This window comes from Grampus griseus (assembly GCF_964374135.1).
Source record: "Grampus griseus genome assembly, chromosome: 5".
Classification (NCBI taxonomy): Eukaryota; Metazoa; Chordata; class Mammalia; order Artiodactyla; family Delphinidae; genus Grampus; species Grampus griseus.
Window position 1 is genome coordinate 11,770,114 of NC_138998.1, and position 13,621 is coordinate 11,783,734.

The 13,621-nt window shown below is 36.4% G+C and overlaps 1 protein-coding gene across 4 annotated transcripts in view; it reads left to right on the forward strand.

Moving 5' to 3' along the window:
- Positions 1-13,621, forward strand: part of ATP2C1 (ATPase secretory pathway Ca2+ transporting 1) — a 117,838-nt gene that overhangs the window by 65,420 nt on the left and 38,797 nt on the right. For all 4 annotated transcript variants that reach the window (XM_082654261.1, XM_082654262.1, XM_082654264.1 and 1 more), the window contains 3 exons: positions 8,940-9,095; positions 9,826-9,894; positions 10,882-10,957. In XM_082654261.1, the coding sequence (XP_082510387.1) occupies positions 8,940-9,095; positions 9,826-9,894; positions 10,882-10,957 (301 nt within the window). The remainder of the gene's footprint in view (positions 1-8,939; positions 9,096-9,825; positions 9,895-10,881; positions 10,958-13,621) is intronic.

Consider the following 13,621-nt stretch of genomic DNA (forward strand, 5'->3'; position numbering starts at 1 on the left):
TAAAAATTAGAAGTGTATGCTTTGTGGAGTAATTGATTAGTTTTGATTGTTTTCGCCCTACTTGTTAACTTTTCAGACACTTCATCAGCACGTTTTATTTGGCAGTGCTGTGCTTAGGTTGATTTTGTTCCAGTTAATCCACTTTACATATATAGTTGAACATCTTTAATTTCTTCTGTCACTTCTCTCCCCTACCTGGTACCAGAGGCATGTTTTTGCAACTACTTTGATAGTAGATTGAGACAACATTCCTAAAAGAATTGAGCCTTTCCTGCCGCTTCTAGATTTAAATGTACTGACCGAAGACATAAGAAAGCTGATAAGGTGAAATTCTCTTTTGGACACAGGTTACTAACTTTTTGTAATTAAATTGGCTTATTGGAGTGTTGTTTGCTGAATTTGGTTGTGGTGAATGATTATGTAAGGCTAGCTGGTTATTTGATGTTCCTACATGAAACAAACTCTTTGTTAGAGTATAAAGGAAACAGAAGACTCCTCAGTTATCCTTGGGCTATTATTAATTTTTCACAGATAAAGCACATGGATTTCACTTTGGAAAAAGTAAGCGTAGGACTTTTGCAGTATAGTTCTTTTCGTGTGGACATGGCCCGTGGCCAAGGTTGTCACTTCAGCATTGTCATTGCTGCAACTCTAGGGTTCCTGTCATAATTTCAGTGGTTCAGACTTTGGCTGTAATTCTTGCGTGGGCCTGTAGTAGCATCTTGTCAGCAAGTTCAGTGACTCACTGCTATATAACTTTTATCTGGTATTTTCTGGCTGTGTCTTAAGTCAATTCAGGCTGCTGTAATAAAATACAATAGACTGGGTGGCTTAAACAATAGATGTTTATATCTTATGGTTCTGGGTGCTGGGAAGTCCACAGTCAGGGTCTGGCAGAATTGGGTTGTTGGTGAGGGTGCTCTTTTGTCTTGCAGTCTTTTTGCTATGTCTTCATATGGTAGAGAGAGTGATCCCTCTTCCTCTTACAAAGCCACTGATCCCATTATGTGGGCCTCATCCACATTACCTTCTTTAACTCTGATTACCTCCCAAGACCCTATCTCCAGTTATCATCACATTACATTGGAGTTTAGGGCTTCAGCATGAATTTTGGGGGGACAGAATTCAGTCCATAGCAGGCTGAGCCTATCTTTTGTAAAACCCTTTTTAAAGAAGATTAATATTGATAACTTAAGGATTTCTGTATTTGGTTTTCTTGCCTGAGTCAGTTTTCCATGGCCAAGGAATGAGCGAATATGTGTTGGTGGCAGTAAGCTTACCAGCATAGGAACCTTAGAATTATTTGTGGAGCTGGGATAGTAAAACTTAGAGGAATTGAGCTATGGGCATGTTCTCCAGTTTTTTCCCTTAGGATTTTTATTTTAATTTTTTAGTAGTAGTTCAGAAGAGAGACCTCTGGCTAGTTAATTGGGGGCAGCCAAGGGATTGGTCAGACAGTGACTTTAGATGAAGCAATCTTATAGACTATACATACCTACATAACAGTACATTTTGCCTTTTTGGAAACATAACATATTTTCCATAATGTTCCAGGTAAAGTCTATATCAAAATTTGAACAAAGAATTCTTTGTAAGAGAAAACAATGTAAGAGTCAGAGGAAAAGAGGATTTCTTTTGGCTGTTGAAAATATTTTACCTCTTAGCTACAAGTTTTTAACTAAACACAAAATATTGCCTGAAATGTACCAAGATTTTCCTTCACTTGGAGTACTGAATGATTAATTCTGTTGATACTTTCTTTTGTGGCTCATGTGTTAGTGTTATTAGCCCATATCATTCTTTGAAACTGTCTTCAAAATCTACACACAGGGTACAGTTGCCACTTTTTTTTTCAAACCCAATTTTTGTTTAAATGGGAATGTCTTAATTTTTCATTTTTGAAAGATAATTTTGCTGGATATAGAATTCTCTTTGATTTTTTTTTAAGCACTTTAAATATGTTATTCTACTGCTTCTAGCTGCCATGGTTTCTGATAAGAAATGGGATGCTAATCTTATTGAGAATCCCTTGTACATGATAAGTTGCTTTGCTCTTGCTGTTTTCAAGATTCTGTCTTTGTCTTTCAGCAGTTTGGTTATAATATCTCTCAGTGTAGACGTTTATGAGTTTATCCTGTTTGGAGTGTATTTGTCTTCTTTGATGTATAGATTCCTGTCTTTCATTAAATTTGGGAAGTTTTCATCCAATATTTCTTCAGATATTCTTTCTGCCCATTTCTAGTTTTTTTTCTTCTAGGACTCTTATAATGCTTAAATTGGTATGCATTTTACACTTTGTCTTCCCTGGTATATGTGGTAGCCCTTCCAAGCCATTATTTCTTCAAAGAACTTCCACCTTAGTCTCTTCCTTTTCAGTCTTTTGGTTGTGTCTGCTGCTTGCCCTGTTCTGTGCTTTGCCTGCTAGTATATGTCTTTAATCTTTTGGCAGATACCTGGAAAGCTACTCTAGCTGGAGTCAGGATGTGAATTAAAGGTCAGCCTCTGCACCAGTCCTTCAGAGAACTGCCAGACAGGTCAAAACACACAACTATAGTATTTTAGGAGCAGGGTCCAGGAACAGAAGCTTCCATCCCCACAGCTATTGTTGCTTCTCTTGGGAATGGGGCGTAGCAGACAGGCAAATAAAAATGCCTTTTTCTTCTCAAGCATTTCTCTGTTTGCTTTTTTATTCCAGAGTTTATTCTGTTAGTTTTTGCCAGCTTATGAGTTTTTAGTGGAGGGACCAGTTGTTTGAGTGCCGTGCTCCACTATTTTCTGTGATGTTACTCCTGAGTTGTAAGTTTTTATATTGACTTCAGTGTATTTTTTTGGCAGGTAAATTTGATAAATTGATTTACAGTATGTTGCTCCCTCCTTATTGTGATTTATCACTGAAACTTCACTTTTAAATTTCTGAATTATTAAACATATACATACTTGTAAAAAAGCAATTTACAAACATCTTAGGAAGTAGAGATTTTAAATTAGCTGTTGAAAGAAATTGACTAGAATGTTGGAAAAGGTGTATGTTGTATTTGTGGGATGTGGAAACATTCATATTCACTAAAGGCTATTTGATATAATCACTTGTGTTTGACTTTGGAAAAGATGTATTTTTCTTTAATAGTATCATACAGCTGAGAAAACCATTCCATACTTAGAGCAATAGGAGTGCTGGTTCTCTAAGATTGTATAAGTGGAGCTCTGCTTAGTGTTTTGTTGTCTGATTTTTATAGTTCAGTGGTTAAAAACTATTGTGAGCTGAGCAATGCTATTCATTTTAAAATGCTGATGAGAAAGAACTCTTTTTTTCCTCAGTCACTAGAATTTAAAAAGACAATATGGGTGGGTTAGAAGTGAGACTTAGTGTCTTTGTTTTAAGAGTATCATTTTACATTAGTAGGAAAGGACTGTTGCAAAAATAGGTCCCCTTTTGAAATTTTGTTCCTTTTAATAGTCTTACTGAAATATCCTGTAAATCATTGTTAACCAAATTTAAATATTTGCCTTTAAATTATTGACAACTTGATCAAGTTCAATCTGTACTTTTTTTTTTTTTTAAGTAAGAAGCACTGAATGTACACTTTGTGTTGCTGCACGTGGGCTTTCTCTAGTTGCGGTGGGCGGGGGGCTACTCTTTGTTGCGGTGCACGGGCTTCTCATTGCAGTGGCTTCTCTTGTGGAGCATGGGCTCTAGGCGTGCGGGCTTCAGTAGTTGTGGCACACGGGCTCAGTAGTTGTGGCTCGGGGGCAGCTCTAGAGTGCAGGCTCAGTAGTTGTGGCACATGGGCTTAGTTGCTCCGCGGCATGTGGGATCTTCTTGGACCAGGGGTCGAATCTGTGTCCCCTGCATTGGCAGGCGGATTCTTAACCCCTGCACCACCAGGGAAGTCCCTGAATCCATACTCTTAAGTCAAGTTTGCAAGCATTTACCATGGGATAAAATTGATTTCATGTAACACTTGGTCAGTTGGCCTTTGATTAATAAGCTAGAGCTCATGAAGAATTTTTAATTATATTTTCCTTCATTTGAATAAACAGTAAGAGGAATCTTAATTTTTGAGAGCATAAGTAAGAAATTTTATCATGATCAGGCAGTTGCAGATGAATATTTTGGAAGATTCATTTCTGGGGAAAGAAATCCATTTCTGATTTGCTTTTAATTCTGGACTAGAGGTGATTAACCTAGCAGCATACAGGATACTAAGATGTTCTTTAGTTTATGAACTTATTTGTAGTTACCAATTGTACCATATTAACTGTAATTTTTTTAAGCAGTCACTTTTTGCTTTCCAGGAAACCTTTGTGACTTTGGCATTTACCTTATTTCTGCCTAATGTTTTATAGGAATAATCCTGTGAGTTATTTTCAACCATTTAAATTCTGTAGGTGTTAAATATTCAGATTGTGGGATTATGTATGCATCTTGATTCTTATTTACATTCTGCTTTTTGAACTGTGTTGTGTATTATTTACACCTCCACCATTGTGCCTGAGGAAGAATGAAGAGAAACATAATCAGTTTCCTTATTAACAGCTTTTCTGAAGGTTTTATGTTTAAACTTGGATGGAAGGCATGGAGCTGGCTGATTCTTTGACTTAATTTTATCCTAACCTTTCTCTCATGAATGCAATGGATAAATGACTCTAATGTCTTTCTTCTCAGGTGAATTAAATTGTGACTTGTTAAAGTGTAATAATTAGGCTTGCCTACTTTATTAAGGTACCACCCTTCCTAGAAAGGACTTCCTTCCCCTTACTCTCTCAAAACTGCTTCCTGCAAAAACTTGCAGTCACCATTAGGAGAAACTAACTTGTCACTTAGAAAATAGTCTTGTTCAAGGGACAGTTGAGAGCTATGCTACAATGTATGATTTAGACAAATTTCATTAATAATGTGTTGTTAATTTTAACAGATTTATAATTATATAGGAAAAAAAGATAAGGACCCAAACAAAGCTCCCTTTCCTTCCACATTAGTTTGTATACTAACACAGGGCTGATTGTTATTGTACAAAAAATTACATGCCTGTTTTCTGTAGAAAAACCTGATTTGAACAAAAATTCTTACTCTTAAATGGTTGTTGCCCTGCTGAGGCTGACAGTGAAGAGCTGGGTCCCTGACAGAGTCAATAAAAGCCATGCTTCCCCCCTCCTTTTAAAAAGTCAGATTATATTTGTATTCCTTGACAACCACCTAATGTTAGTGTTTATCCTTGTTTAAGATTTACATTTGAAGTAAAAATTCTTCAGTGGGAAAACATAAATTTCAACTTTCTCACAGAGAAAGGAGTTCTATAGCTTGTATACAAGTATTTGTTTTTAAATATTAGCAGGTTTTTCTTACTAAGAGCTTAGAAAATTATAAGCAGTTCTGATTTTTGTAACAAGCATTAAAGAGGAACTTGCTAAACAAAATAAACTATTTGTTGACTTTTGTAATTTAGAAGAATAGGAGTTAATTTGTTAACGTTTGGGTTTCGTCTCCATAGTTTATAAGCTGTGTGATGTTGGGTGAGGCACTTAATCCTTCAGTATGTCTGTAAAATAGGGATAATACTACTAGTGCTTGCCTCATTGGAGTTGCTAGTAGCTAAGTAGCTGTTAGTAGATAACTTAGTATAGGTGTGTAGCATGGTGCCTAGCAGATAGTGAGCAAGGAAGTGTCAACTGACTGCTTTTAGTATTAGCATCATCTTTGAAGAAAGATCTAACTTTTTTCTTACTTGGTAATAAATGTGTTAGTGTGAAAAATTATACAGACCTAAGATTAATTTGGGAAGAAGAGTCAAATAACTGTGTTCTTTTTTTTTTTTTTTTTTTTTGGTATGCGGGCCTCTCCCTGTTGTGGCCTCTCCCATTGCGGAGCACAGGCTCCAGACGCGCAGGCCCAGCAGCCACGGCTCACGGGCCCAGCTGCTCCGCGGCACGCGGGACCTTCCCGGACCGGAGCACGAACCCGCGTCCCCTGCATCGGCAGGCGGACTCCCAACCACCGCGCCACCAGGAAGGCCCAACTGTGTTCTTTTAATAAAAAAAATTCATTGCTTTTGAACATGGCAGGTGTTCTTTTTTTGAATCTGTAGTTGTGGTGAAGTAATGAACGCAAATTTACCTGGCTTATCTTTGCATACATAATTATATAAAATGGGAAGCCTTCTAAAGACTTCTAAAGACTGTCAGATCTGTGTTTTAAGGAATACTTTTTATAAGCCTATTTTGATACTAAAATCTATCACATTTACATGGTATTAAACTTTCAGGAAACGCTAACACAGTTTGGTCTCTCTGGAGTTGTATGATATAATTTATTTTTATCCTGAACATTCTTAAACTTTATGATCTAATGTTATAAACTTGATTATATTTGCAGTGTCATATGCCTGCCTAGCACAGGAACGCACCTAGCATGTTCCTGCCCCTACAGGCTTTGTACTTTGTGCTCCTTTTGCCTAGAATCCTTCCTCCCTGATTATGGCCCAACCGTGGGGCCCTCACACCAGTCAGGGCTCTGCAAAAGGGTCATCTGCTTTTGAGAGATGTTCTCTTTCTATCTAAATGTCACTCTCCATTCTTACCATGGTTTTTTCCTCACTAGCAAGCATTATATAATCCACTCTTGTTTATTTTTTCAAATCAATTTCCCATTAGAATAAAAGTTGAGGGCAGCAGTAAACTTTGTTTACTGCTGATTCTCACTCTGTATGATATAGTACAGAACCTGGCATATTATAAGTATTAATAAATACTTTTTAAGTGAATGAATCAATGACATTGATCAAATCAAAAGTTTTATTATGTAGATGGGGAGAAAGAATTCATGAACTCAATTTTTAATAATTATTTTCTGTGAAATTTTTTAAGGTATTTATGGTCATAACAAAAATAACCATTTAAATAGATGAGATTTATTCCCCTTCCCCACCCCACAAAAAAGAAAAAACAGGATTTAAATTTAGAGTACTTGGTACATAGTAGGAATTGTCAATCAGGAGGCCCAATTCAGAACACCAGCTCAGTTTATAATAGCAGTGAAACTGCACATTAAACTGCTCTGGGTTCATTTTCTTATCTTGTTTTCTTTCTAGGATCTAACCCAGTGCCTGGTACATAGTTAAGGTAGTCAGTAAATGTTGCTTAGGTGAGTGAATGAACCTATAAAATGAGTAAAATCATGAACTAGTTTCTAGTTTCCCAAAGAGCCTCCTAATGATCCTTGAACTAGAGCTTCTGGAATAAAATGGATCAAAGATGTTTGGAAAACACTCTTCTGTTGATTCTGAAACCTGAGTGCAACATCAGAATTACTTGGAGGGCTTGTAAATTGCAGTCTGTTAGGTTCACTCTCCCCACCTCCTTGTTTGCGGTAGGGCAGTGAATTTCTTAACAAGCTCTGAGGTGTTAGAGGTGATGCTGGTTCTGCTAAGACCACACTTCCACAACCCCTGCTGTATCTGTAATCCTGTTGAGGTGCCTCACGCTGGTGCATTGTAAGTTTTGAGAAGCACTATGGTAGGGGGAGCTGTTTAATTCTTAACACAGTGTTTCTAAAACTTCCTTGACCAGAGTACTCCTCCCTTGTATGTATGTGTATATATGTGTGTGTCGGTTTATCAATGATCATCCATCTATAACACTATACACAATGCCTATTAACATCCTTGGAACTGTTGTTCTGTGGGCCATACTTAGAAACAGAGCCAGGTCACATCTGCAGTATTTTCCACATATAAAATGATGATTTTTTTTTTTCATGCTTGGGTAGGTGAATTCTTAATTGTGTTAGGAGTGCAGCCTTCAGTATTGAACCCATTGCAGAGTTGGATGGTGATATGATATTCATGATCTGCATGGAAACATTTATATACATTTTTGATTCTTGCTGACATAAATTTAGAATAAATGTAGGGATGTATAGAAAGAACAATTTCATGAAAATTAAACCCAAAATGATGAAATTATTTATTTCTCAGTACCTTTTATATCTTTCAGTCGTATTTCTCTTCTGTTATAGTTGGTTTAAATCTGTCAAACCCATTTTCAGGACTTCAGGATATGGCAAAGTTAGGAAATAATTTTAGAAAACTCATGAGAGTCGAGTTTTCTCTAAATAAAGATTGTCTCAGCTAGTGTCTCCTTTTCCCTAGTTGTATTTGGAAGTTTAGGCTAATTTTGTCTCATGGTTCTGTCTACTTTGTAGTAGATTTTGTTGATTTAGCTTCTTTTTTTTTTTGGCTGCATCGGGTCTTCGTTGCTGTGTGCGGGCCTTCTCTAGTTGCTGCGAGGGGGAGGGGTTAGTCTTCTTGCGGTGCACAGGCTTCTCATTGAGGTGGCTTCTCTTGTTGCGGAGCACAGGCTCTAGGCGCATGGGCTTCAGTAGTTGTGGCTCACGGGCTCTAGAGCACAGCCTCAGTAGTTGTGGCACACTGGCCTAGTTGCTCCGTGGCATATGAGATCTTCCCGGACCAGGGCTTGAACCCATGTCCCTTGCATTGTCAGACAGATTCTTAACCACTGCGCCACCAGGGAAGTCCCTAGCTTCTTTTTCTTTCTTTTTTTTTTGCGGTACGCGGGCCTCTCACTGCTGTGGCCTCTCCCGTTGTGGAGCAGCAGGCTCAGTGGCCGTGGCTCATGGGCCTAGCTGCTCTGCGGCATGTGGGATCTTCCCGGACCGGGGCACGAACCCGTGTCCCCTGCATCGGCAAGTGGACTCTCAACCACTGCGCCACCAGGGAAGCCCCCCCTAGCTTGGTTTTTAAATATGGTTGTACCTATTCCAGTCTACTGTCTTAAAGTAATGGATGTGATAAAAGATTCGGTTAATTTATAGAAGGGAGGATATTTGTGGAAGGAGTGATGGTTACAGACTCCTTAGATGTTAAGTTTAGCAGAGAGAGTCTTCAAACTTGAACTTACTGGAGTGCTTTATGTTCCCCAAGGCTGTGGATCTTTCCATTGATGAGTCCAGCTTGACAGGAGAGACAACACCTTGTTCTAAGGTGACAGCTCCTCAGCCGGCTGCCACTAATGGAGATCTTGCATCAAGAAGTAACATTGCCTTCATGGGAACACTGGTCAGATGTGGCAAAGCAAAGGTAAATTTTCTTTCTCGTTTTCAAGATAGCAGTTCCTTTGTTTTCAACCATTTCCTCAGTTCTTTTTTGGCTAGTTTTATGTGGAGCTTTTAAAAATATATGGCGAAGAAATGGCAGAATTGAACCTAATCCTTGGCAGATATTTGTGAGGCTAAGGAGAAGCCGTGTCCCTGAGTTATAATACATCCATAGTTCTGCCATTTACCAGGTAATGGATCCTGTAAAAGCATAGTCCTCAGTACCTGTTCTTTTCTTTTTTTTTGGCTTGTGGATATGTTCACCATTGGTTAAATAAAATTTCAATTTAGTTGATAAGATACTGGCTATAATATTCAGACTACATATCACTCTCCTACTGATTGATTTCAAATATTTTATTTCCTGGATTTTAATATTACACAAATGTAAAAGGCATCATTCAGTAGCATTTGAGAGGGAAACTACATTAAATGTCTCTACTGAGTATAAGAAAGGTTCAAATTTCAGAAATATTAACATAGACAAAAAAATGGGCCACAGAATTGAGTCAGTAATAAGTTTAATGAGATGTTTGTTTTCAAGGATCTGTAGTAACATCAAAAGTAAATTTGCTGAGAGAACCTTGGATACGTATGTCAGACATCTTGACTGTGGGTGGCTTTGGAGAAAGGGAATGAAGGGGTTTTGTTCTTTGGTTGAGAGAGGTTGATTCCATCTGAATGTAAATATGTTTTCTTGTTTTTCCCTTTAGGGTATTGTCATTGGAACAGGAGAAAATTCTGAATTTGGAGAGGTTTTTAAAATGATGCAGGCAGAGGAAGTAAGTAACAAACTTAGTTTGTTAATGATGTTTGAGTTTCAGATCCGAAATATTTTCCATTGTAAGTAGAGGAAAAGAGAATATTGGAGGATTATTTTGTTAATTTTGGAAGTAATATTTTATTCAGAATATTACTCAGTTGTCTGTGCTTAAAATCATAAGTGGAAAGCCTGTAATTGGAAGGGTTTGAATTAACACTTTAATATTTGAAATATTCTGATGTTTATTCATTGTTCATAGGAGAAGAAGGTTTAGCCAGTTATTTATAAGGCTTATTATTTTTAGAAATTAGCTTTATCATATTAAATTTAAAGATTACTAAATAGTATATTTGTACTTTAGAACATGTCTTCTACCAAAATTCCCAACTTTACATAATTCCAAGTATCTGGAGAAAAAAAGATTGCAAAGTGAAATAACTTGGAAGATACCCTTGTTGAAGGATATTGAAGATTAGTTCTCTCATTTAAAATATCTTCTTATATTTAAAAAATAAGTTGCATTCTACAAATATCATTTTCTTCTCAAATTATCTGGATTTCTCAGGTAGCCTGCTAAGACTCCCATATGTGATGCAGTGTGTAAAACCGTCCCAAGCTTGGGAGTGAAGGGATCGCCAGAGATCAGGGAGCCAACAGGGTAAAAAAACTTGGGTTACAGGCATCTGTGTAAGGAGAAAGAGTAGAAAAATGAGGGGCAGCTGATGATAATGAAGTCCTGGGGAAACTGCTAGGGAGAATAGATTTTTCCTCAAAGAGGCATAGAGAGCACGGACCTTTTCAAATAAATGGGTTTTTAACAGTCTAGGCCTCACAGTTTTCTCAGTGAAGGAGCTAAAACTTACCTCAAGGGAGAGTTGTGTATGTCATGGGTGTGTTAAGCACGAGCATGTGTGTGTCAAACACTTAGAGTCCCTGGCACCTAGTAAAGCTCACTAAATTTAGGTAATTGGGTAATTGTGGTGACACTCTTCTCCAATTTGTCAAGGCACCAAAAACCCCTCTGCAGAAGAGCATGGACCTCTTAGGAAAACAACTTTCCTTTTACTCCTTTGGTATAATAGGTAAGAGAACAGTGAGTATGTATATCTCCTATATTTACTTAGGTTTATTTTTTGAGTGGGAAGGGGGAGTTAGATCCATACATAGAAAAATTCCATTCATTCATTCATTTATTCAGCTACTATTACTTTTTTTTAAACTATAAAACTAATCCCCAGCTGTTGTCCTTTGCTACAAAGATAAAATAGAACTCTGTAATTCCTGTAATCAAAGAGCATTTCTATAAACATTTTAGTATTTGTCTTTCTAGTCTTCAATAAAATATGATAGTATTGTGTTATGACTACTCTTCTAAAACAAATTTAAAGGTTGTATAGTATTCCATTGTGTGAATATGTGTGTGTATACATATATAAAAAGCCAGTGCTCTTTTAGACATTTGTGTAGGTTTTTAAAGTTTTAAAAAATTGTGTAAGTGATTCTTCAGTGCAGGTATCTTATTATAAACACCTCTCATTTCCTTAGGATAAATTCCTGAAAGTGAAATTATTGGGTCAAAGAGTATCTGTGTGATTTAAAAATTTTTGGCATGTTTTTAAAGGCTTTTGTTTCATATTGCCAAATAATATCCTCCATCAACAAGATAAAAGTCTCTCTTCCAGCACCCTTGCCAGCTTTTTTGTCACTAACTTAATAGGTGAAGAAAAGTCTTCTCATTATTTTATTTCAAAATTCATTATTCAAGAAACAGAACACTGTCATATGTATGTTAGTCCTTTTTATTTTATGACCTGCTGGTTTATATCTTTTGTCCCTCTTCTTTTGTGGTATAAGTCTTAGATTGGTCACAGCTCTTTGTATAATTAGGATATTATTCCTTTTGTTGTTTAAGTTACAAGTATTTTTTTCTCCTGATTTTTAAATTGCTTTTGAGGGCTGTATAATAAACTTGGTAGGGAGGGGAGAGATGTGTGTAATGAAACAATCTCTTGCCTGAGATTCTTATCACCCTCCTGTTGATGATTAGTGCAGTTAAGTTTCTGTCTGTGTTCTATTCATAAAGGCTCCCCCAACCCCATATGGGAGAATGTTTTTTTGTTTATAGTTATTTAAACATCACTATACTACTTTAGTTTTTACTTTTGACACTTAATTTTTCTATTTTATTTAGAATTTATTTTAGTATAAGACTTAAGGTAGAGTTATTACTTTGTTACTCAAAAGTTAATTATCCTAGTACCATCAATTCCATAGTCCATTCTTAATTCACTGAGTTGACACAACATCTTTATCATAACATTAAACACATCAATTTTGGAGTCTTTTCTCTGTTTCTTTCTTTCTTTTTTTTTAAAGAGAAAAGTAAAATGTTTTTTGGAAAAGCAGAGCATATGCGGAAAGATGCATGGATGAACTCTGTGAGAGAGTCCTTCTCTGTTTAATTCTTCCATATGTTATTTTAATTTTTCTTGCTAGCTTTTAAGATAACAATGCAATTTTAAGACAACATTTCTGCTGTACAGTTTCAGTGAAATAACTTCTTAAATATTAATCCTCTTGATCCATTTCTCATTATCATAAACATAAAGTAGAAGCTGGGAAGGTATTTCATTCTTTTTGTTTAAATGGTGTGTATGTTCTCATAGCTCCCTTCATTTGGTTATTGCTGTTTATTTTTTAGAATTTGTAGTGAATTTGGTAAATTGAAGGGCAATTTAACCAATTAAATCTTTCCAGTTTATATTAACATTGTATCATTAAACCACGTCAAATTTAGTGATAAAAATTTTTCAACTTTATGGTTACCTGGTTTTAAATGCATTGGACATAATTTTTCTTGTTAGGATAGTATATGGAATAGGAGAAGGATCAAGATCAAAATCAAGGGTCAGCAGACTTTTTGGTAAAGCACCAGATAGTAAATGTTTCAGCCTTTGGTTCGTACATTCTGTGTTGGAAATACTCAACTTTGCCATCAGCACAAAAGCAACCACAGACAATTTACAAACAATGGGTGTGGCTGTGTTCCAACAAACTATTTACAAAAACACGTAAGAGGGCCATAGACTGTATAGTTTGCTGGACTCTGGTATAATTCACTGGACAGATTTCTTTTATCAGGATAGTATTTGGGATGGGATCTGGATCATTATTTTGTAGTTGCAGAAAGATGAAGAAAACCTTGTTTTCAATATCCATATTGATCTAGAATACAGTCTCGAAGTTATTTTATTAAAACTCTGATACAGTGTTTTTCCTCACAAAACCAGTGGTACATCCCTTGCGCCCCCCCTTCTTTTCAAAGATAAAGATTAAAGAAGAGAGTAAAGAATCAGCTGTTTGGTTTATGTTAATTCGTTTTTAACTTTTAAACACTGTAAAGGTCGTAATTTTTAAATGTTAATTGCAGTTTTGACTGTCTTATAATGTCTTATATCATTCGTTGAGCCAAGTCCTAAGTACTCCTTGGTTTGTAGTACAAACTTAATGTGCAGTGTCTGGATATTGAGTTATGAGAAGTAAAGTTCCAGGGTTTATTTTTGCGAACCTCATAGTTAAGAGAAAACCTATATGTATATGCTGCCTTCTTTTTTTCCCCCTCTTATATTGGGAACTCTCAGATATTATTACTTTAAGGGATGGGTGGCAGCAGTGGCAACAAAAGGTAAAACTGTAGGTGTGTGCATGCATACACAGTTTTAACCTTAAGCTTAATTTAATCTCAC